General features: G+C 43.2%; 1 protein-coding gene across 3 annotated transcripts in view; it reads right to left on the bottom strand.

The window, feature by feature from the left end:
- ADAM9 (ADAM metallopeptidase domain 9) overlaps positions 1–22,278 on the bottom strand; it is a 109,432-nt gene that overhangs the window by 35,146 nt on the left and 52,008 nt on the right. For all 3 annotated transcript variants that reach the window (XM_073588821.1, XM_073588822.1, XM_073588820.1), the window contains exons 5-7: positions 17,355–17,431; positions 15,495–15,684; positions 13,068–13,133 (exon numbers count right to left, since the gene is read on the bottom strand). In XM_073588821.1, the coding sequence (XP_073444922.1) occupies positions 13,068–13,133; positions 15,495–15,684; positions 17,355–17,431 (333 nt within the window). The remainder of the gene's footprint in view (positions 1–13,067; positions 13,134–15,494; positions 15,685–17,354; positions 17,432–22,278) is intronic.

The raw sequence follows: 22,278 nt of genomic DNA, 5'->3' as shown, positions 1-22,278 counted from the left end.
GAGAGTATATCGCAAACGGAGCCGCTGCTCCATTAATTCTCTATGAGACTTACGGAGATAGCAAAATGCTGTACTCTGCTACCATCAGTCACATAGAAAATAAATAAAGCAGCGACAGTGCACATGCTTGACCTGTACCCCAGTCACAAGGGGGAGATTTGTGCATTGTGCACGCTCTCTCTTGTGATCATTTTGGTACTCAATAATAATGCCTCCCGCAATCAAAAACGTAACACTAATCATCTGGGTAGGTGATAAGCTACATTTTGGCACAACCCTTTGTGACGACACAGCATTTGTTAATTGGGCCAGACGTATTTTAATTTGGTGGGTCAAGAGACCTAGGCTATTGTTCATATGAAAACACCTCCAGCTGCATGTTAATTAAATACGAATAGAGGAATAGAGGAACAAGTTCACACAATTGTGGACTGTCCTAGTACAAAACCTACACCCACTCCGATAACATGTCAGACATCAGGAGAAAAATTGGAGTCAAAGGTGATAAAATATATATAAAAAAAAAAAAGTGACAAACTTTTTTTTGCAAGGGCAGGAATAAACATTCCACACCTTATAAAATGCAAGAAGTGTCAACGTGCGTTATGCATAGAAAAAAAAAAAAAAAAGTACAATGGTGCCGATCTTAAGCCATGGATGTGACGTCACATAGGTGCTTGATGAAGGTCCTGAACGCATCAAAGGTACTGAGATAACTACAAAGAGAATAAAGAGTTAAAACACTTAAAGAAGAGGAAAAACCTAAAAAATGGGTATCCAACTAGAGAATACAACAAACTATAAAAAGGAGGCAAAACTTAAAGACTCTTTTAGGCCTTGGGCGCCATGGTATCAAGTCTGACGATCCATCTAGCCTCCATCTGAGCCAGTAACTTCGGATTATCGCCACCCTGTATGCCCAAATGGAGGATATCGATTCCCCAGATTCTGAGTGTTCCAGCCTCGCAATTATGATGATCTTTAAAGTGGCGAGGTATTGTCTTCAGATCCGAGGAATCAGAAATTGACCTTGCTGCGCCAATGTCCCGCACATGCTCCCGAACGCGTATGCGTAATTCCCTCGTGGTAAGGCAGACGTATATCCTGGGGCAGCCACACGTGGCATAATAGATGACATTAGTGCTGCCACAGGATATATGCCGACGTACATCAAAAGTTTTAACCCCATCAGAGGAAGTAAAAGTGGAGCAGCACAGGACATTGGCGCAAGCAAGGCAGTGGCCACACGGAAAAGAGACTGGGACGGGTCCACGAGTTCCAAACAGTGTCCTAGGAGTAGCGACATAATGACTCCTTACAAGGAGGTCATTTAGATTTTTAGAACGTCGAGAGGTCATAGAGGGTAGGTCACCCAGAGTGGAGCCCAGAGAGGGTTCGGTCTTTAGAACATTCCAATGTTTAATGAGGATCTTCCTCATATTAAACCATTCGTGGTTAAAAGTAGTAATAAAACGTGTAGGTCCATCAACACATGTCCGTTTGACACTCTTAGTAGTATACAGGAGACTGCTGCGTGGAGTCCTTCTTGCACGGTCATAGCCCTTTTTTCCGTATTTGTACTGATCTTGGATTGAATTGTGTATTGTTACGTTCTATGTGTGACTTTATATGTATAATATTTAATAAAGTTAGTCACTTTTTTAATATATTTTATCACCTTTGACTCCAATTTTTCTCCTATTGTTCATATGAGCCTGAATGTTGACTCTGGCAATGTATTGTGCGGTTATCCTTGGTGAACAGGGACTCTGGGTAATTGAACAATTGAGGTTTGCTAATATGTTGATTACCCGTTGTACCAGTCCATGCAGCTTGTTTACCAGCAAACATGGAAGGATAAATTATGCAAATTGATTGAATACTCAAAAAAATGAAAGATGACCTCATCCCATCTTACCTCTGACTTGTGCATGATGGTCTGAAGGACTTGTGAACTATAAAAGGGGGATCTGCCTCTGTTCAGAGAGAGATTCTACAGGATGCCAGCTTAAGAGACCACGGCCCTAGCTGGAGCAACACATATCTGCTCCATTGACAATCACTGAACCCTCAGAAATGTTTGGATAATTAGGTCATCTGGCCTCATGAAGAGGTTTGGAGAAACGAGGCTGGGAGAATCAGGTCATCTGGTCATGTACATCAATGGACTGCCAGCTTCCAAAGCTTGTCAATACCTCCTCTCTATGGGTGCCCACCAAAAGCGCGGTGCCACTGGTGGTCAGGCTGGGATTCGAGGCTTTCAGGCTCCTTGTAAAAGGACTTTACAGGATATGGGGAATGTTCAGGCTGCCATCATTTAGTTTGTAGATGTCTGGTAACATTATCGGGGAAAACTGTATGGAGATACATTGTGGGTGGCAATATTTGACTCCTAGCAAAAAAAAAAAAAAAAGTTTCTGCAGCAGCTAACATGTATTATAAGAAACTTCCTCACAATAAATTAATATTGAAAGTCTACATGAACACTATTGACCTGGATATGGCCACGGACCCCCTTGTAATAGTTTCTGATGGGGGCACACGTCCTATTAAACATCAGTATTAGCGGTCTCTAAGGCTCGGTGCAGAGAGGAGGCCTACAAAGGGAGAATACTGCGGGAGGGTAGAAAACAACAGGGAGGAAATATTCGCTGACGGTTCCAATTAGATATTTGGATGTGGAGGCAAATTGACGGCAGCAGGAATGAAGTTATCAGGATGCTTGGTGTCAGCGCATGGACACTGCGTTCATAGATCATGGAGATTAGGAAAGAAAGGGTGGGGACGCTGACACAGGGCAGAAATGCCCAGGGGAGATCTGAAAAATGATCCAATAACAGATGTGCGGCCATAGAACGTCCCAATGCAGTGTTATTGTCAGCTGCAAATACAACGGGATTAATGCTCACCATTACAAACACACTCCTAAAATCACACTAAGCAATTGCCCTGAAGCGATTGTCCATTACCGATATAATGCTAACCATTGTAGGGATTGTCTGGCATAAAAACAAAGATGGCAGACCCAGGAATCAGGAGCCTGCCCCCCAGTCAGAATAAAGGGGACACTGGAATGGGGACGAGCTGCAGCGTCCGACATTCACATGGTAAGGTGCAGGAAAAACAGTGACATTACCATCTGTCCAATGCTGGAAACCAGTCAGCCACTATAGGTGGTGTCTGCTACTGCATTCACTCACACCCTATACTAAATAATAACTCTCAATGCCCTTATTGACATGTAAAAATGGATTCAAACCAAATTAAAGCCTTAACACTTAAGAAAATGAGTATTACAATTTTGCTCTCTGTACACAGTTATACAACTACTAATATTCTTGTACATAGGGGCAGTATTAAACTACTATAATACTGCTCCTATGTACAAGAATATAACTACTATAATACTGCTCCTATGTACAATAATATAACTACTATAATACTGCTCCTATGTACAAGAATATAACTACCATAATACTGCTCCTATGTACAAGAATATAACTACTATAATACTGCTCCTATGTACAAGAATATAACTACTATAATACTGCTCCTATGTACAAGAATATAACTACCATAATACTGCTCCTATGTACAAGAATATAACTACTATAATACTGCCCCCTATGTACAAGAATATAACTACTATAATACTGCCCCTATGTACAAGAATATAACTACTATAATACTGCTCCCTATATACAAGAATATAACTACTATAATACTGCTCCCTATATACAAGAATATAACTACTATAATACTGCTCCTATGTACAAGAATATAACTACTATAATACTGCTCCTCTGTACAAGAATATAACTACTATAATACTGCCCCCTATATACAAGAATATAACTACTATAATACTGCCCCCTATATACAAGAATATAACTACTATAATACTGCTCCTATGTACAAGAATATAACTACTATAATACTGCCCCTATGCACAAGAATATAACTACTATAATACTGCCCCTATGCACAAGAATATAACTACTATAATATTGCTCTTATGCACAAGAATATAACTACTATAATACTGCTCCTATACACAAGAATATAACTACTATAATACTGCTCCTATGTGTCACGATCCAGGTTGGATATGACAGAGAAAATGCACATGTAACCTTTTTTTTTTCCTGAAGCTGTGTGCTTTGGTGTGGTTTTTGCCCCCGGTGGCCATTGGGATTATTGCACTGTGGTGTCCTTTGTTCTAAGTTTGCCCCCGGTGGTGGTGAGTGTCATTGCACTCTGTTTCTTTAGTTTAGTGCACATGATTAATGCAGGTGTGATTGCTGGCTCTGCAATAAAAGAGTCACAGGTGTTGCAATCAGCGTTGGTGATAGTCCTCAGTTACAAGCAAGCTTGGGTGAAGGATGGAGCTGAAGGAGAGTCCCGGGCAGCTCAGTGAGAGTCCTGGAGTGGCAGCTATGGTGTCAGCGAGGAGGGCTGGCATGGCTTGGTAGAGTTGCAGCTATGGTGTAGAGCTGCACTCATGATGCTGGACTCTTTTGTTGGAAAGCTGGACTCTGTTTCTGGATAGCTGCATGCAGGTGGTGGACTCTGTTTGCTCCAAGGCTGCACTATGGTGTTGGATCCGATGGGAGGAAAAGATGCACGCAGGTGGTGGGCTCTGTTGCTGGGAGCATAAGCAACAGAGCAAAAGCTAAGTGGTGTTTCCCTGTTTGGTCTCTTTTCCTTCTGTGTGTTTTAGTCAGTGGTGGGATTAGTTTCCGCACCGGCCATTACACTAGAAAGGGGTAGGTGGAGGGTGAGCTAGGGTTTAAAGGTATCCTGAGCGGCGCCCGGTGCGGAACCGGCCTAAGGAACGTTAGAAGTGTAGAGACACTGACTCAGGGGAGTGCAGGAGGTCTCCACGTCCCCATTCCCTATCGCAGGGCCACCATTGTTATTGTTACCCAGGTTTTCCCTTTTATTGTTTAAATTCGCCTTACTGGAGGCGGGGTTTCCAGACATACATGTATTTCCGAAATTCGCCTGTTTTTAGGTGGCGTATCCAGCTGCACGTTTTATTATTTAAATTCACCCAACTGGAGGCGGTGTATCCATGACACTATGTACAAGAATATATCTACTACAATACTGCCCCTATACACAAGAATATAACTACTATAATACTGCTCCTATGTACAAGAATATAACTACTATAATACTGCGCCTATATACATGAATATAACTACTATAATACTGCCCCTATGTACAAGAATATAACTACTATAATACTGCGCCTATATACAAGAATATAACTACTATAATACTGCCCCTATGTACAAGAATATAACTACTATAATACTGCCCCTATGCACAAGAATATAACTACTATAATATTGCTCCTATGTACAAGAATATAACCACTATAATACTGCCCCTATGTACAAGAATATAACTACTAGAATACTGCCCCTATGAACAAGAATATAACTACTATAATACTGCGCCTATATACAAGAATATAACTACTATAATATTGCCCCTATGTACAAGAATATAACCACTATAATACTGCCCCTTATGTACAAGAATATAACTACTAGAATACTGCCCCTATGAACAAGAATATAACTACTATAATACTGCGCCTATATACAAGAATATAACTACTATAATATTGCCCCTATGTACAAGAATATAACTACTATAATACTGCCCCTATGAACAAGAATATCACTACTATAATACTGCTCCTATATACAAGAATATAACTACTATGATACTGCCCCTATGTACAAGAATATAACTTCTATAATACTGCCGCTATGCACAAGAATATAACTATTATAATATTGCTCCTATGTACAAGAATATAACTACTATAATACTGGTCCTATGTACAAGAATATAACTACTATAATACTGCGCCTATATACAAGAATATAACTACTATAATACTGGTCCTATGTACAAGAATATAACTACTATAATACTGCGCCTATATACAAGAATATAACTACTATAATACTGCTCCTACGTACAAGAATATAACTACTATAATACTGCCCCTATGCACAAGAATATAACTACTATAATACTGCTCCTATATACAAGAATATAACTACTATAATACTGCCCCATATGTACAAGAATATAACTACTATAATACTGCTCCTATGTACAAGAATATAACTACTATAATATTGCTCCTATGTACAAGAATATAACTACCATAATACTGCCCCTATGCACAAGAATATAACTATTATAATATTGCTCCTATATACAAGAATATAACTACTATAATACTGCTCCTATATACAAGAATAAAACTACGATAATACTGCTCCTACGTACAAGAATATAACTACTATAATACTGCCCCTATGCACAAGAATATAACTACTATAATACTGCTCCTATATACAAGAATATAACTACTATAATACTGCTCCTATGTACAAGAATATAACTACTATAATACTGCCCCTATGCACAAGAATATAACTAGTATAATACTGCTCCTATGCACAAGAATATAACTAGTATAATACTGCCCCTATGCACAAGAATATAACTACTATAATACTGCCCCTATGCACAAGAATATAACTACTATAATACTGCCCCTATGCACAAGAATATAACTACTATAATACTGCCCCTATGCACAAGAATATAACTACTATAATACTGCCCCTATGCACAAGAATATAACTACTATAATACTGCTCCCTATGCACAAGAATATAACTACCATAATACTGCCCCTATGCACAAGAATATAACTAGTATAATACTGCTCCTATGCACAAGAATATAACTAGTATAATACTGCCCCTATGCACAAGAATATAACTACTATAATACTGCCCCTATGCACAAGAATATAACTACTATAATACTGCTCCTATGTACAAGAATATAACTACTATAATACTGCCCCTATGCACAAGAATATAACTAGTATAATACTGCACCTATGCACAAGAATATAACTACTATAATACTGCCCCTATGCACAAGAATATAACTACTATAATACTGCCCATATGCACAAGAATATAACTACTATAATACTGCACCTATATACAAGAATATAACTACTATAATACTGCCCCTATGCACAAGAATATAACTACTATAATACTGCCCCTATGCACAAGAATATAACTACTATAATACTGCCCCTATGCACAAGAATATAACTACTATAATACTGCTCCTATGTACAGGAATATAACTACTATAATACTGCCCCTATGCACAAGAATATAACTACTATAATACTGCTCCTATGTACAAGAATATAACTACTATAATACTGCCCCCTATATAGAAGAATATAATTACTATAATACTGCCTCTATAATTAAGAATATAGATCAGAACATGTTGGAGATTTTTACACAATTAAATACTTTTCTTAAAAAGCTATGGAAACAAACTGATGAGACGTTGATGACTTTTAACAATGATATTCGGCTTGTAGAGTTCAGAACACAAGTGATTCAGTCCTACATCAGAGACTGTGAAATACCGTATGCATTTGTAATGCATCATATGATGGAGCAGATCCAAAGGTCGGGTTTTCTGGACTCTTCTGTAAGGTTTTCAAAAGTTCATACAATGTTGTGAGATTTAGAAAAGCAGATGGACCTCCAGGCGGGTCTTCCCAGCACAGAGCTATTCCTTTCACTTCCACATCTTATTTAGTGGGAACTCGAATCTTTGTTTCTAACTCCAAGGATAGCGAGCAACCAAGGGTGTAACTAATGTGGGAGCAGGGGCTGCAGTAGAACTTGGGCTCCGGACGTCCCTTTGACCACAAGAAGACCAATACTATTAAATATCCGTGATAGATAGGGCTCATTCAGGTGTCAGCGTTTCTCGTACGAGAGCCGAGTGTGTTTTTCACAGATTGCGCACTTCAGAGAGGAAGAGGACTTGAACTCTATAGCGCCACCAGTTGGAAGCAGTAATCTTATCGACCCTTTAACAAGCCTTGCCACATGACTTAGGTTGAAAGCCAAACCAAAATCTCAATTTGCAGACACAGTGTTTCAGGGTACTACCCCTCGTCAGTGCAAAGTATGAGAACTGATTTGGCTAGGTGAGAGGCTCTGTACAGAGGTCTAAGGGGTAACGTTTTCTTCTTGTGGAGAGTGACATACCGGCTCAGGCATGCCAATGTAAGGAGGCTTATTCATGGATCCAAATTGGCAATGCAAGTCTATGGGTCTGTGAAAAGTAAAAAATAATAAGAATTGGAATTCACTGATCCATTTTTCACGAACTGCTATATAGGAAAAGATATAGATTTTTTTGGTCACTCATCCAACAAAAACTGATGAGACTTGAACCAAACTGATGGTAAAAATGGACACTGACCAAATTCTGGTGAAACTGATAAAAAAAAAAAAATCACTGATGTCATTCGGACTAATATTCCCGTATGAGAAAATCAGTGACGTGTGAATGAGCCCTTGGGGGGCCATGTTGATGATTCTTTTCATTGGGGCCCCCCAAGCGTTAAGTCACCCCAAAGTAGAGATTGCGATGGAAAAACACAAAAACATTTAACACAAAAGACTTATTTAAAAAATAGTTCATTTTCTAGAGCTAGCTTCCCTGTAAAGGGCATCTGTCAGTAGGATCAACCCTCCTCAGCCGTCTACAAGGGCCTGTGGGTCATAGGAAGCGGAGTAAAATGACACCTTTATATCTGCAATGTGATGTTTTATTCCAGAGAAATCCACGTTTTTCGTAATATATAAATGAGCTGTTAAGATCTATGGGTGGGACATAGATCTCCCCGAGAATCTACCTCCACAGCTTATTATAAATGAAAGGGGCCAGTGTGATACATGTAGAGCCAGTATGAGAAGACCTAAACGCCTTGCGTGCTCACACTGGCATGTCAGACCTGGCATGCCACTCTCCACAAAGAGTAATCTTACCCCTTAGATTCCAGTTTTAGCCTCTCACCTAGCCAAATAAGATCTTATACTTTGCACTGACGAGGGGCAATACCCTAAAACACGGTGTTAATTAATTTTTCAAGGATCGTTGAAGGGTCGATAATGACTTGTAGGATTGCTCCTTCCAATAGGTGGCGATAGCATTCAAGTCTTCTTCCTCTCCAAACAGATGATTTGCTTATCGAAAAATCTAACAATGAGCGCCTGCTGATGGGGGAAGTTTATTCCTCTAAAGGGGGTTTTACACATAGCAATATCGCTATAATGTCACTGATTTTGTGACGCAGCAGCGATATTGCTAGCGCTATCGCTATGTGTGATACTTACCTCCGACCGGCTCCCCCGCTGGTTATCGCTGATCGCGCGAGAATGTCCGGCTCCATTTCTCGTCGTCTGCTTCCTGCTGGGGCTTCCTGCTGGCGCCGACGAGCGATGCGTGGAGGCGGGCGGGAGGACGTCAGGATCGCTGTGTGTGAAAGGTGAGTATCGTGCGCTGCGTCGCTGCTGCATCGCTGTGAGATCTGCCTGTGACAGCTCACTAGCGATCATTTAGCGATGCACCAGCGATCCTGACCGGGTCGGATTGCTGGTGCTTCGCTAAGTGTAAAGGGGCCTTTAAACTTATGGTTTCTGAGCTCCACTGTGCCGATTCAGGACCACATCAATACTGAGCTGAAGTTTATGGTCACAAATCAGTTGGAGGGGTGCACGGAAATAGACAAGAGATCACAAAAACTCCGGGCAGAATGAGCTCACTGACTCATTTTCAGTTAAAGTCAAAATGGTAAAATCCGATAGCAAAAATTAATTTTATAGCTCAATAGACATGTAGTTAAGGAAAAAAAGTTCATAAAGTCTCCACAAAAGGGGTCTATACTGTGAGATGGAGCAGCTATCTTCATCAGTCCAAAAACTGGATGGAAATTTAAAAAAAATAAATTGTGTGTGGTGATGTGGTGAGGGGCAGGATTGTGTGTGGTAATGTGGTGGGGGCGGGATTGTGTGTGGTAATGTGGTGGGGGCGGGATTGTGTGTGGTAATGTGGTGGGTGGGCGGAATTGTGTGTGGTAATGTGGTGGTGGGGGGCCGGATAATGTGGTGGGGGGGCAGGATTGTGTGTGGTAATTAGGTGGGGGGCGGGATTGTGTGTGGTAATGTGGTGGGTGGGCGGAATTGTGTGTGGTAATGTGGTGGTGGGGGGCCGGATAATGTGGTGGGGGGGCAGGATTGTGTGTGGTAATGAGGTGGGGGGCGGGATTGTGTGTGGTAATGTGGTGGGGGCGGGATTGTGTGTGGTAATGTGGTGGGGGGCGGGATTATGTGTCGTAATGTGGTGGGGGCGGAGCTACTGTGCAGTGGGCGGGATTAGCGAGAAATCACGATGCCTCATATATATATAGATAATGAAAAAATAAAAATTAAAGAAGTTGTTCATTTTCAGGAACATGAACAAAACCTTAAAATGATAATTTGTATTAAATATAATATGGCATTCTGCGCTCTAGGTCCTTATAAGAGAATAGCTCTGCCCCCGTGTATTATTTATTAACAGCAGATCTGTCATATCACTTTTATCATGATGCCTTTAGCGAAGCATTAAACTAGGACAAGCCGCCATATATTGATCCATTATCCCAGATGTCACATTCTGTGTGCGTGTATGTATAAATAAAACACACACACACACACACACACACAGTATTTTACCAGATTTTTAAGCCAAACATCTGCTCAAGATAATAAAACATATAAAATTGTGGCAAAACTCACTAATATAATATTGAAAATTCGGGCTCCTGCTTGCAACATCAGCAAGTCTGCTAAAATTTCTTCATCACAGTGAGTAGGCCTACATAGCGCCTATAGTGACTATTCTATAGATAAAAGCCTTTATTATTTTTTAAGTCATATCAAAGTGAATTCAAGGATTTTTCTCCCCAGAGTACCCCTTTAAAAGGAAATCTGTCAGCAGGGTTTTTATGTAATCTGAAAGCAGCACGATGTAGGGGCAGAAACCCTGATTCCAGCAATGTGTCACTCACTGGGCTGTGCCGTTTCAATAAAATCAGTGTTTTATCATCAAGAGATTATCATTACAGGACTTTTCATGCCTACTAGTCGAACCACACACCCAGCACTGATTGGGAGCTGTCAATATAGTGTACACAGAAAGCAGCCAATCAGAGGCGCTCCTTACACTCTACTGAAACTGCCATTCCATTGGCCTCAAGGACACCGTTCTCTCCTGGTTTTCCTCCTATCTCTCTGACAGCTCCTTTACCGTATCTTTTGCCGGTTCCTCCTCCTCTCACCTTCCCCTTACTGTTGGGGTTCCTCAAGGATTGGTTCTAGGCCCCCTCCTCTTCTCCTTGTACACTGCCCCTATTGGTCAAACAATCAGTAGATTTGGTTTCCAGTACCATCTCTATGCTGATGACACCCAATTATACGCTTCTTCTCCTGACATCACGCCAGCCTTTTTAGAAAACACCGGCGATTGTCTAAACGCTGTGTCTAATATCATGTCCTCACTATATCTGAAACTGAACCTGTCAAAGACTGAACTCCTGGTGTTTCCTCCCTCTACTAATGTACCTATACCCGACATTGCCATTTCTGTGTGTGGTTCCACTATTACTCCCCAGCAACAGGCCCGCTGTCTTGGGGTCATACTTGATTCCGAGCTTTCCTTTGCCCCCCACATTCGATCACTGGCTCGCTCTTGTCATCTGCACCTCAAAAACATTTCTAGAATTCGACCTTTTCTTACTTTTGACGCTGCAAAAACTCTTACTGTTTCTCTTATTCATTCTCGTCTCGACTATTGTAACTCTCTTCTAATCGGTCTCCCTCTTACCAAACTCTCCCCTCTCCAATCTGTCTTGAATGCTGCAGCCAGGATCATATTCCTCACCAATCGTTACACCGATGCCTATACCTTGTGCCAGTCATTACACTGGCTACCCATCCACTAAAGAATTCAGTATAAACTTATTACCCTCACCCACAAAGCTCTCCATGGCACAGCACCACCCTACATCTCCTCCCTTGTTTCAGTATACCACCCTACCCGCGCCCTCCGTTCTGCTGATGACCTGAGGTTAGCATCCTCAATAGTCAGAACCTCCCACTCCCGTCTCCAAAATTTTACACGTGCTGTGTCAATTCTTTGGAATGCACTTCCCAGGTCAATATGACCTGTCTAGGTCTGTGTGCACATACAATCTGCATTTAGACTAGGGAGGGAGAGAGAGTCGCAGGAGCAGGGAGAGTGACACAATCCAGTCTGTAAACAGGGATTAGGGCTGTGCAGTCCGTTTGCAAATATACAGCTACAGCTTTTTTTTTTTGTGGAGGATGAAAAAATGTAATTTATTTTGATCCCGCAAATATTATGTGCTTTAAGATCGTTGAAACATTTTCCTGGGTTACATTTCTCATCCATACACTGTTGCCTAACGTGGAGTACATTTCTGTGATCTTTTTGCAGCTTTTAAAAATTTTGTACCCTTAAAAAATTTAGCTGTGTGCACTTTTTTCGTGTTTTTTCTGTATGGACTTGTGACAAAACCTGATGCCAGGAAAGTGAATGAGAAACCTATGTGTCATGCACATGTTGAGTATTTTTGACTTGCAGATTTGGTGCAGAAAAATAATCTACAGCATGTAGGTACGTGCCCACGATCCGGAATGGCAGAGTTTTGGACCCAGCTCACGTTACAAGCACAATGGATCAGATTTATAGGAATCCCATGCCCTCTGACCCAGCTCACGTTACAAGCACAATGGATCAGATTTATAGGAATCCCATGCCCTCTGTGCTTCTACTTGACACAGCGTACACTCACGCGGTGCAGGTTTATGACCCGCAGAACGTCAATTATTCGCAGCAGAGACACTAGTGATGAGCATTTTAGCGCTAGCTCATCTCTATTGCCATATCCTTAGGCAGAATTAGTTTTTTGCTGTATTTTAGTGCTGGAGTTTGTCTCTTGATCACAGCTACTGGTGATCATGGGAGGCACTCGGGATCATAATATGGTGTATATCTACAGGAAGGAGGAGAACTTCATTGTCCATTGGCCACATGCGTTAAGCGGCTTAATATGAAAAGCTTCCACGACTTACCCTTTCCTTATCCACCACCAGGAAGAGCTCCACATATCTGGTCTGGGGCAGGACCGCTCGCTTCTTCTAAGCAGGAAGACATGGAAGACTATTAGATTGGCACTGGCACATCACAGGCAGAGACAAACATCCTACATGGCAAACAGATCACTGAATGCGGCAACAAATGATAAAAAAAAAACATATGTTTGGGGCATGTTCAGACACAAACGGTCCCTTTGCGCAGTCTTATCGTTGATTGTGAAGGTTTCGAAAAAAGCAAAGGTGAAGCTCATCAAAACCACAAAAAATGATAGCTCCTGCTACATCCATGTAGACCCCTATGGAGGACCTTGCACTTTTTTTTAAAAAAATTTAAAATGAGTACCCCCTTAGATTGTCACCGCTATTCTACCGATTCTGGGACAGTTTTTCTTTTCCCTCGGTGCCCCTCTGTTCCAAAGTTATACCCTTTTTAATAATGGTGCAAATTTTTTAAACAACTGGGTGTAAACCACGGAACTTTCCTGTGGGCGTTTCCTTTTGCTCCTCTTATGCTGGCCAATCAAAACACAGCTGCACCCACAGAGAAGTTCTGTAGTTTACGCCTAGTTGGTTAAAGTGAAAATTTGCACCATTATTAAAAGGGGGCGTAACTTTGGAATGGAGGGGAGCAGAAGAAAAAGAAAAACTGTTCCAGAATCAGTGAAATACCGGCAACAGGAGGAGGTACCCAGTTTAAATTTTAAAAATCCAGTGAACAGTCCTATTTATAAACCCCATTATCAGATACAGCAGAGTTACCCAATTCCCCCATATACATCTTCTTATTAAGCTGAGCAAATGTCTGATAAGTGCTATGAATCCATAATGGCTCTGACCCAAGAACAGGGAACCGTTATGATGGTAAATGTATCTAGGTTATGGAGTCTTACATCTCCTGCTCTGGTTTCCCATAACCCCTTTATTTTTCAATTTTGCAGTTTCATTTTTCCCTCCCCTTCTTTGAAGTGACATCAATGTTTTTTTTTCTGTGTACATAACCACATTATAGCTTCTCTTTTTAGTTGTTGGTTTGAATTGTACCATTCATTTTACCCTATGATGTACTGAAAATAGGAGAAAAAATGGGCTGTGAAACGGGGAAAAAAAGCACAATCCTGCCAATGGTTTTGTTTTTACGACTGATTACAGGTCAGCACAATTACTGTCATACCAAACTTGTATAATTTAAAAAAAATATATTTTAGTGGTTACCAAAATTCAGAACAAACAAAAACACAATTTTTTGTTTGTGTTGAAATTTTCTAAGATTCATAACTTTGTATATTACTTGGACCTGAAAGCAGCTTGACGTAGGGGAAGAGATCCGGATTCCAGCGATGTGTCACTTACTGGGCTACTTGCTGTAGTTTTTATAAAATCACCGTTTTATCAGCAAGAGATCACTGGAGGAATACCTGGCAGCAGGCTCGCCCCTCACCACTCACTGGCAGTTTTCTGCCCATAAACAATGTACACAGAAAGCAGTCAATCAGAGGTCTTGGTGGGATTAAACAGGGCTCAGCATTCAGAGCTCTGCAGCACAAAAAAAACAAAAAAACAATCAGTATTTAATCAAAACTACAGCAACCAGTAAACTAAGTGATACATCGCTGGAATCAGGGTCTCTGCCCCTAAATCATGCTGCTCTCACATGGGGTAAAAAACCTCATAACAGATTTGCTCTAATACCATTTTGGAATACATATAATATTTTGGTTGCTATTTATTGCATTTTTGGGGGGAGGTGCAATGACTGAAAAATGGGAATTCTGGCAATCAATTTTTTTTCTCGTTACGGCGTTTACTGTATGGATGAATTAATTTTATAGTTTCATAAACTTGAATTTTAAAACTTTTTTTTTTCTCCACTTTTACTTTTTAGCCTTAGGGTACCTGAACCTGGGATCATATAATTGTTCTATAACACAGCCACCAGCCACCACTTAAGTAACGGGCTCAGCTCCTGAGCCCGCTCCATGCACCCGTGCTCAACGTGTAACATATGTCTGTAACGAGACGGGAAGAGGTTATAGGGTTATTCTCATGTCAGAAAGTGACAAAATCTCCAGGATACACCATCTGTTACTGACCACAGAGAGTCCATCGTCTGGGATCACACAGATTCTAAAAATAAAACCGGCACTGTAGTGGGGTGGCCATGAACGCCACTTTACAGAAAAGGTGATGCGGCCTCCTCACTCTCAAGGTTCTGAGGATATCAGGGGTCAGAACTTCACCGATCATGCCCTCACTTGCTGATATAGGAATACCCCTCTAACATATGGACTGAATGGTCATGCAGAATATTAAAAAAGCTTGGTGCCAGCCCCCTTGATGCCACTTGTTAGCCAGGATAATAGAAAAGCTAGGTGACATTTCCTGTAGCACAAGTTCAGTGCTTACCCGGCGTAATAGCTGATACATGCTGGGGGAGTGCGGGTGCTGACTCTCATGACCCTCTTCGGGGTCGGACACCCCACACACCATCGGCTCCTGCTTCACATCTTCAAGGCGATAAATGAGGTGTTGAAAGCTGGAGGAAGACTGCAGAGGCTCGATCCCATAGCTGCCGTTACTCAGGTGGAGCAGGCCTCTGTTACCGACAGATGATCGTAGCATTAATATTTATACACAACAAGTCGCGGTCTTCTGCTTTTATGTAACGATTACTGACTGTTTCATTCATTACTGACCTACACTATTCAATGGAAGCAAGCAGAGACATTGAAAAATCAAGAAAAATTGGGGAAAATTGCATAATTCTTTATTATTAAAGAACCTCTTTTAAGACATCAATCCTTGCTTTTTTTATAGATCAGTAATACAGATTTCAGAATAGGGTAAAGTAGGGTCCAAAAGACTGGATAACTGAAGATACAGGACAGAGGAGAGGGAGAAGGGGGCATGATGCTGCAGTCTGTGTGTGTTCACTATATGCTGTGAGAGGGGAGAGGGAGCAGCCAAGGGAAGATACTGGCAGCTTACACAGTTTATGGCTTTTAGGGGAATTGGTGACATCAATCTCAGTATAACAGCAAACATGACATGGGATGTCCTAGGATAGGTGACAATCTCTGGGATCCTCACTAATCCTAGTTACCCCCAAGTGAATAGAGCATTGGATAAGCGTGCACACATAATGAGCACAGTTTAGGCATGCGCACCGCTACTCGTCTAATGGTGATAAAAGCTCCCCGTCGGGGATACAAATTCCACAATCTGCCAATCGGTGCGGGTCATGGCAATCCGACGCCCACCGATCAGTCAGTTATGACGTATCCTCGCACCCCTCCAATCTATTCTAAACTCTGCTGCCCGACTAATCCACCTGTCCCCCCGCTATTCCCCAGCTCCCAATTGCCCAGAGACTCCATTACAAAACCCTAACCATGACATACAAAGCCATCCTCAACCTGTCTCCTCCATACATCTGTGACCTCGTCTCCCGGTACTTACCTGCACGCAACCTCCGATCCTCACAAGATCTCCTTCTCTACTCCCCTCTTATCTCCTCTTCCCACAATCGCATACAAGATTTCTCTCGCGCATCACCCCTGCTCTGGAACTCTCTACCACAACATATCAGACTCTCATCTACCATCGAAACCTTCAAAAAGAGCCTGAAGACCCACCTCTTCCGACAAGCCTACAACCTGCAGTAACCACCGATCGACCAAACCGCTGCACGACCAGCTCTTCCCTCGCCTACTGTATTCTCACCCATCCCTTGAAGATTGTGAGCCCTCGCGGGCAGGGTCCTCTCTCCTCCTGTACCAGTTATGATTTGTATTGTTTAAGACTATTGTACTTGTTTTTATGTATACCCCTCCTTACCTGTAAAGCTCCATGGAATAAATGGCGCTATAACAATAAATAATAATAATAATAATAATAATAGGTGAAAACTTGTTTCCAGCATCTTTTAAAAGCGCCTGCCATGTGATAGAGGCGGTTAGACTCCGGTCCATCGGTCAGGTCAATAGTCTATGGCTGCTGGACGGGAAACTCACAAATCTATTACCTTTCGGGATCCCCAGCCTCAGCTTTTGATTAGACGAGCTGGCACAACATCATCTATGTGTCACATCACGATGAAATCGCGCTAATTAAATACCGAGTCAGGAATTACAGAAGGAAAGAGAATGGTGAGCTTCCTGTACAGCGGCCGGAGACTACTGATCTGAAAGATGGCCCGGAGCTCCCGCAAATCAATCCGCCCAACTCTAGCACCTGGTCTTTATGTAGAATTACGAAGACTGTTACCTTAGACCTGAGCAAGTGCTGATGGCTACCCGGGAGTCAGGATATCCTTCTGCATAACCCTGATAATGGCACAGGTCCTGGGGGGATAGAAAGGAGACTGATGAGTACAGTACAGAGACAGCAAATTGTAATATTCCAAACACCAAAATGAACCATAAATCAAGTAATACTCAATGGATCACACAATATATTAATTTTTTCACAAAAAAAAAGCCACAGCTCTAGATTTTGCAAGGGACTGCACAGCCCCACTCCCTGTCTACAGACTGGATTCTGTCACTCTCCCTGCTACTGCAACTCGCTCTCCCTCCCTAGACTAAATGCAGACAGTATGTGATACTAACAGCAAAGCAAACAAACAGCGCTTAGAAGGGCTGTTAGTACGATGGCTCAGTTTCAGCACCAGTGAGAGGAGAGAGGGCTGGGAAAATACCCAAAATGACACCATTTTAAAAATTGCACTCCTTCAAGTGCTCAAAACTGCATTCAAGAAGTGTATTAGCTCTCTAGGTGCTTCACTGAAATTAAAAGCAAAGGGAAAGGAAAATAAAAAAAGAAAAATTTGCCTTTTCCCACAAATATACTGTTTAAACCCCAAATTTTTCATTTTCACAAGGGTAACGAGAGAAAATGGATGGTACAATTTGTTGTGCAATTTCTGCTGAGTAAACAGATACCCCCATATGTGGGGGAAAACTACTGTCTGAGAGCACAGCAGGGCTCGTAAGGGAAGGAGCGCCATTTGACTTTTGGAGAGCAAAATTGGCTGGAATCATCAGCGGGCTCATGTCACGTTTGGAGAGCCCCTGATGTTACTAAACAGTGGAAACCCCCCTCAACTGACCCCATTTTGGAAACTACACCACTCAAGGAATTTATCTAGATGTCTGGTGAGCACCTTGAACCTCCAGGTACTTTACAGAAGTTTATAACGTTGAATCATGAAAATAATAGAAAAATATTTTTGCACAAAAATGTTACTTTAGCTCCAAATGTTTAATTTTCACAAAATGGATAAAATTGTCCACACAATTTGTTGTGCAATTTCTGCTCAGTACACAGGTACCCCATATGTAATCGAAAACTACGGTACTTGAGGCACACAGCAGGGCTTGGAATGGAAGGAGAACCATATTGGAGCTCAGATTTAGCTGGAATGGCTTGAGGGTGCCATGTCACATTGGCAGAGCCCCTGAGATGCCAGAAAAGCAGACCTCCCCCCCCCCCCCAAAAGTGACCCCACTCAAGAGCTGAGCCCACAACATAGGAATCGGTTGCTGGCTGCGTAATACAGCCAGCACCTGCCTCTCACAGCAGTAATAGGATAAAGCGCCATAGGATGGGCTTCATAGGAGATCACCAATTTGATTATATACCGCACTACTGAAGTATTGAAGTATATAGAACACTCCAGGGACTTAGAATAAAAAAATAATAAATAAGAAAAATTGGAAAAAAAGCATAAAAAAAATTCAAATATATCTGGAATGGTCGAGTCCACCAATCTATCAAAAGTATACAACAGAAAGCAAAAAATAAAAATAAAAATCACAGCACCTCCCACAAAATTTGCAATAATAAGCGATCTAAATGGATGTTCTTTCCTTGTTTTTTGGTGCATTATATGACTGATGTCATTCAAAATAAAACTTGTTTCAATGAAAAAAAAAAAAAATCAGTTCCACGTATGGGATCAGTTATAGCTCTTTGAAGCAGAGTTGGGGGGAAAAAACAAACAAAAAACCGTATTTCCAAAAAAAAAAAAAAAAAAAATGAAAATTGGCAGCAAAAGCCATAGGGACGCCAGGAAAACATGGATTTTTGTGAGTACTCACCGTAAAATCCTTTTCTCCGAGACGCTCATTGGGGGACACAGAGACTGTGGGTGTGTGCTTCTGCCGTCTGGAGGCTGACACTAAGTATACAAAAAAAGAGTTAGCTCCTCCTCCGCCGCATACACCCTCGCCCCCAGACCGGGCGTAACTCAGTTTAGTGCATAAGCAGTAGGAGAACGCGCCTTAAACTCAGGCAAGAAATTATACGTCTGGAAAAGGGACCACCCTGATCCTTACATAAGGATTTGTATAACTTAAAATAAGCAAAAGCCAACTGGCTAGTAGGGTGGGTGCTGTGTCCCCCAATGAGCGTCTCGGAGAAAAGGATTTTACGGTGAGTACTCACAAAAATCCATGTTTCTCCTTCGTCTCATTGGGGGACACAGAGACTGTGGGACGTTCTAAAGCAGTCCCTGGGCGGGATCTTAGCTCACCCAATCCATGCTATTTTGCGCCCCTGATTAGAGGTGCGCAACTGCTGCCTGAAGAATCTTTCTTCCCAGGCTTGCATCCGAGGATGCCTGGGTATGTACGTTATAATGTTTGACAAACGTATGCAAACTGGACCAGGTAGCTGCTTTGCACACCTGTTCCGCTGAAGCTTGGTGTCGCAGTGCCCATGAGGCACCCACTGCTCGAGCCGAGTGTGCCTTGATCCCTGCCGGAACCGGCGTGCCACTGATTTCATAAGATTCTTGAATCGTCAGGCGAACCCATCTGGCCAAAGTCGCTTTGGACGCAGCAAGCCCCTTCCGCCTCCCTTCTGGGATCACGAATAGAGAGTCTGTCCGGCGGAAAGATGCTGTCCTTGTCACATACCTCCTAAGAGCTCTTACCAGATCCAGTGTGTGCAAAGCCTTTTCTACCCTGTGCACCGGTGCCGGGCAAAACGAAGGTAAGACATTGTCTTCGTTGATATGGAATGCAGAGACAACCTTCGGCAAGAAGGGGGGAGCTGGCCTTAAAACTACCTTATCCTTATAAAAAGTCAAGAACGGCGGTTTACAAGATAAAGCCGCCAATTCCGAAACCCGCCTAATAGACGTAATAGCTACCAGAAAAACGACCTTCCTGGACAGGTAAGGTAAGGAGACTTCTTGTAAGGGTTCGAAAGGGGGCTCCTGAAGGGCCCTGAGCACCAAGTTCAGGTCCCATGATTCCGTCGGCGCCTTATAGGGGGGTACTAAATGTGCGACCCCCTGCATAAACGTCTTAACCTGCCAGACCGAAGCGACCTTTCGTTGAAAAAGGACCGACAGGGCCGAGATTTGCGTCCTGAGCGAACTCGGAGCCAGCCCTGCCTGCAAAAAAGCCAGTACGTTGGGGATTGAAAAAAACCAGAGGAGCCACTCCGCGATCCCTACACCAACGGAAAAAAACTTCCCAAGTCCGATGATATACCTTCGCCGAGGAAGGTTTTCGGGCACTCACCATCGTGGCCACCACATCGCGCCTGAATCCTGCCTGTGTTAACAGCCAAGATTCAATGGCCACGCCGTCAAACACAGGGCCCCTAAGTTCGGATGGTAGATCGGCCCCTGGGACAGCAAGTCCGGTCGATCTGGTAGACGCCAGGGTACGTCCACCACTAGCTGAACCAGATCTGCATACCAGGCCCTCCGAGGCCAGTCTGGAGCTAGCAGAATTGCTGGAACCTTCTCTCTCCTTAACTTTCTGATGACCCTTGGAAGCAGAGGTAGCGGGGGGAACAAGTATGGGAGACGAAACTGGCTCCATGGAAGCACCAGAGCGTCTGCTGCGATCGCCTGCGGGTCGAGGGATCGAGCGACGAACCTTTGCACTTTGGCGTTCTCTCTGGATGCCATAAGGTCCACGTCTGGTGTCCCCCACCGTTGGCAGATCTGTTGAAAAACCTCGGGGTGCAGGGACCATTCCCCTGCCGCGACCCCCTGTCGGCTGAGAAAATCTGCCGCCCAGTTTTCGACTCCCGGAATGTGCACCGCTGAAATTACCACGTGGTTCTTTTCGGCCCAACGCAGTACCAGTCCAACCTCGCGCATGGCTGTTTGGCTGCGCGTGCCCCCCTGATGGTTGACATATGCTACTGCTGTAGCATTGTCCGACTGAATGCGCACCGGCCGGTGTCTCAGGAAACACTGAAAATGTTGCAGGGCCAATCGTATTGCCCGTATCTCCAGAATGTTGATCGGGAGAATTATCTCCTGCATGGACCACCGCCCCTGGGCTGTGTGACTCTGGCAAACTGCTCCCCAACCTTGCAGGCTTGCATCGGTCGTCACCACCAACCACTGTTCCGGGGGAAAGGGTTTCCCCCGGACCAGTGACGAGTCGCGAGTCCACCATCGGAGTGATTGTCGGACCAGCGGAGACAAATTGCACCGATGACTGAGGGATAGCAGCCTTCTGTCCCATGCTGACAAGAGCGCATGCTGAAGCGGACGGAGATGGAACTGGGCAAACGGGATTGCCTCCATCGCCGCCACCATTCTGCCCAACACACTCATGCCGTACCGGATGGATCTGGAGCCTGGCTGTAGAAGGTTCCGTACCCCCTGTTTGATCTTTCGCGCTTTGTCCTGAGGGAGGATCACCAGCCCCCGGGAGGTGTTGAAGACCATGCCTAGGAATACGATTCTCTGGGCTGGAACCAAGGACGACTTGTTCCGATTGATCAACCAGCCTAGACGCGCCAGGGTATCTAGCGTGATACTGACATTCTCCTGGCACGCCTGAAACGACGGTCCCTTTACCAAAAGGTCGTCCAGGTAAGGTAGTACCATTATGCCCCGAGCATGCAGGATGGCCATAACCACCGCCATTATCTTCGTAAAGACTCTGGGAGCAGTGGCCAGACCGAAGGGCAGAGCAACAAATTGAAAATGTCGCCCTCCGATCGCAAAACGCAGGAACCTCTGGTGTGGAGGAAAAATCGGAATGTGCAGATATGCATCCTGCACGTCGATCGAGGCCAGGAACTCCCCTGGATCCATGGCTGCAATGACCGAACGGAGGGATTCCATCCGGAACCGCCTGACTCTGATGAATTTGTTCAGGATTTTTAGATCTAATACTGGCCTTACTGTCCCGTCCTTTTTGGGGACCGAAAA

Source organism: Dendrobates tinctorius, unplaced genomic scaffold, assembly GCF_039654945.1.
Source record: "Dendrobates tinctorius isolate UK_male_01 unplaced genomic scaffold, ASM3965494v1 ptg000104l, whole genome shotgun sequence".
Taxonomy (NCBI): domain Eukaryota; kingdom Metazoa; phylum Chordata; class Amphibia; order Anura; family Dendrobatidae; genus Dendrobates; species Dendrobates tinctorius.
Note: the sequence above shows the minus strand (reverse complement) of the source record. Positions and strands in the feature narration are given on the sequence as shown.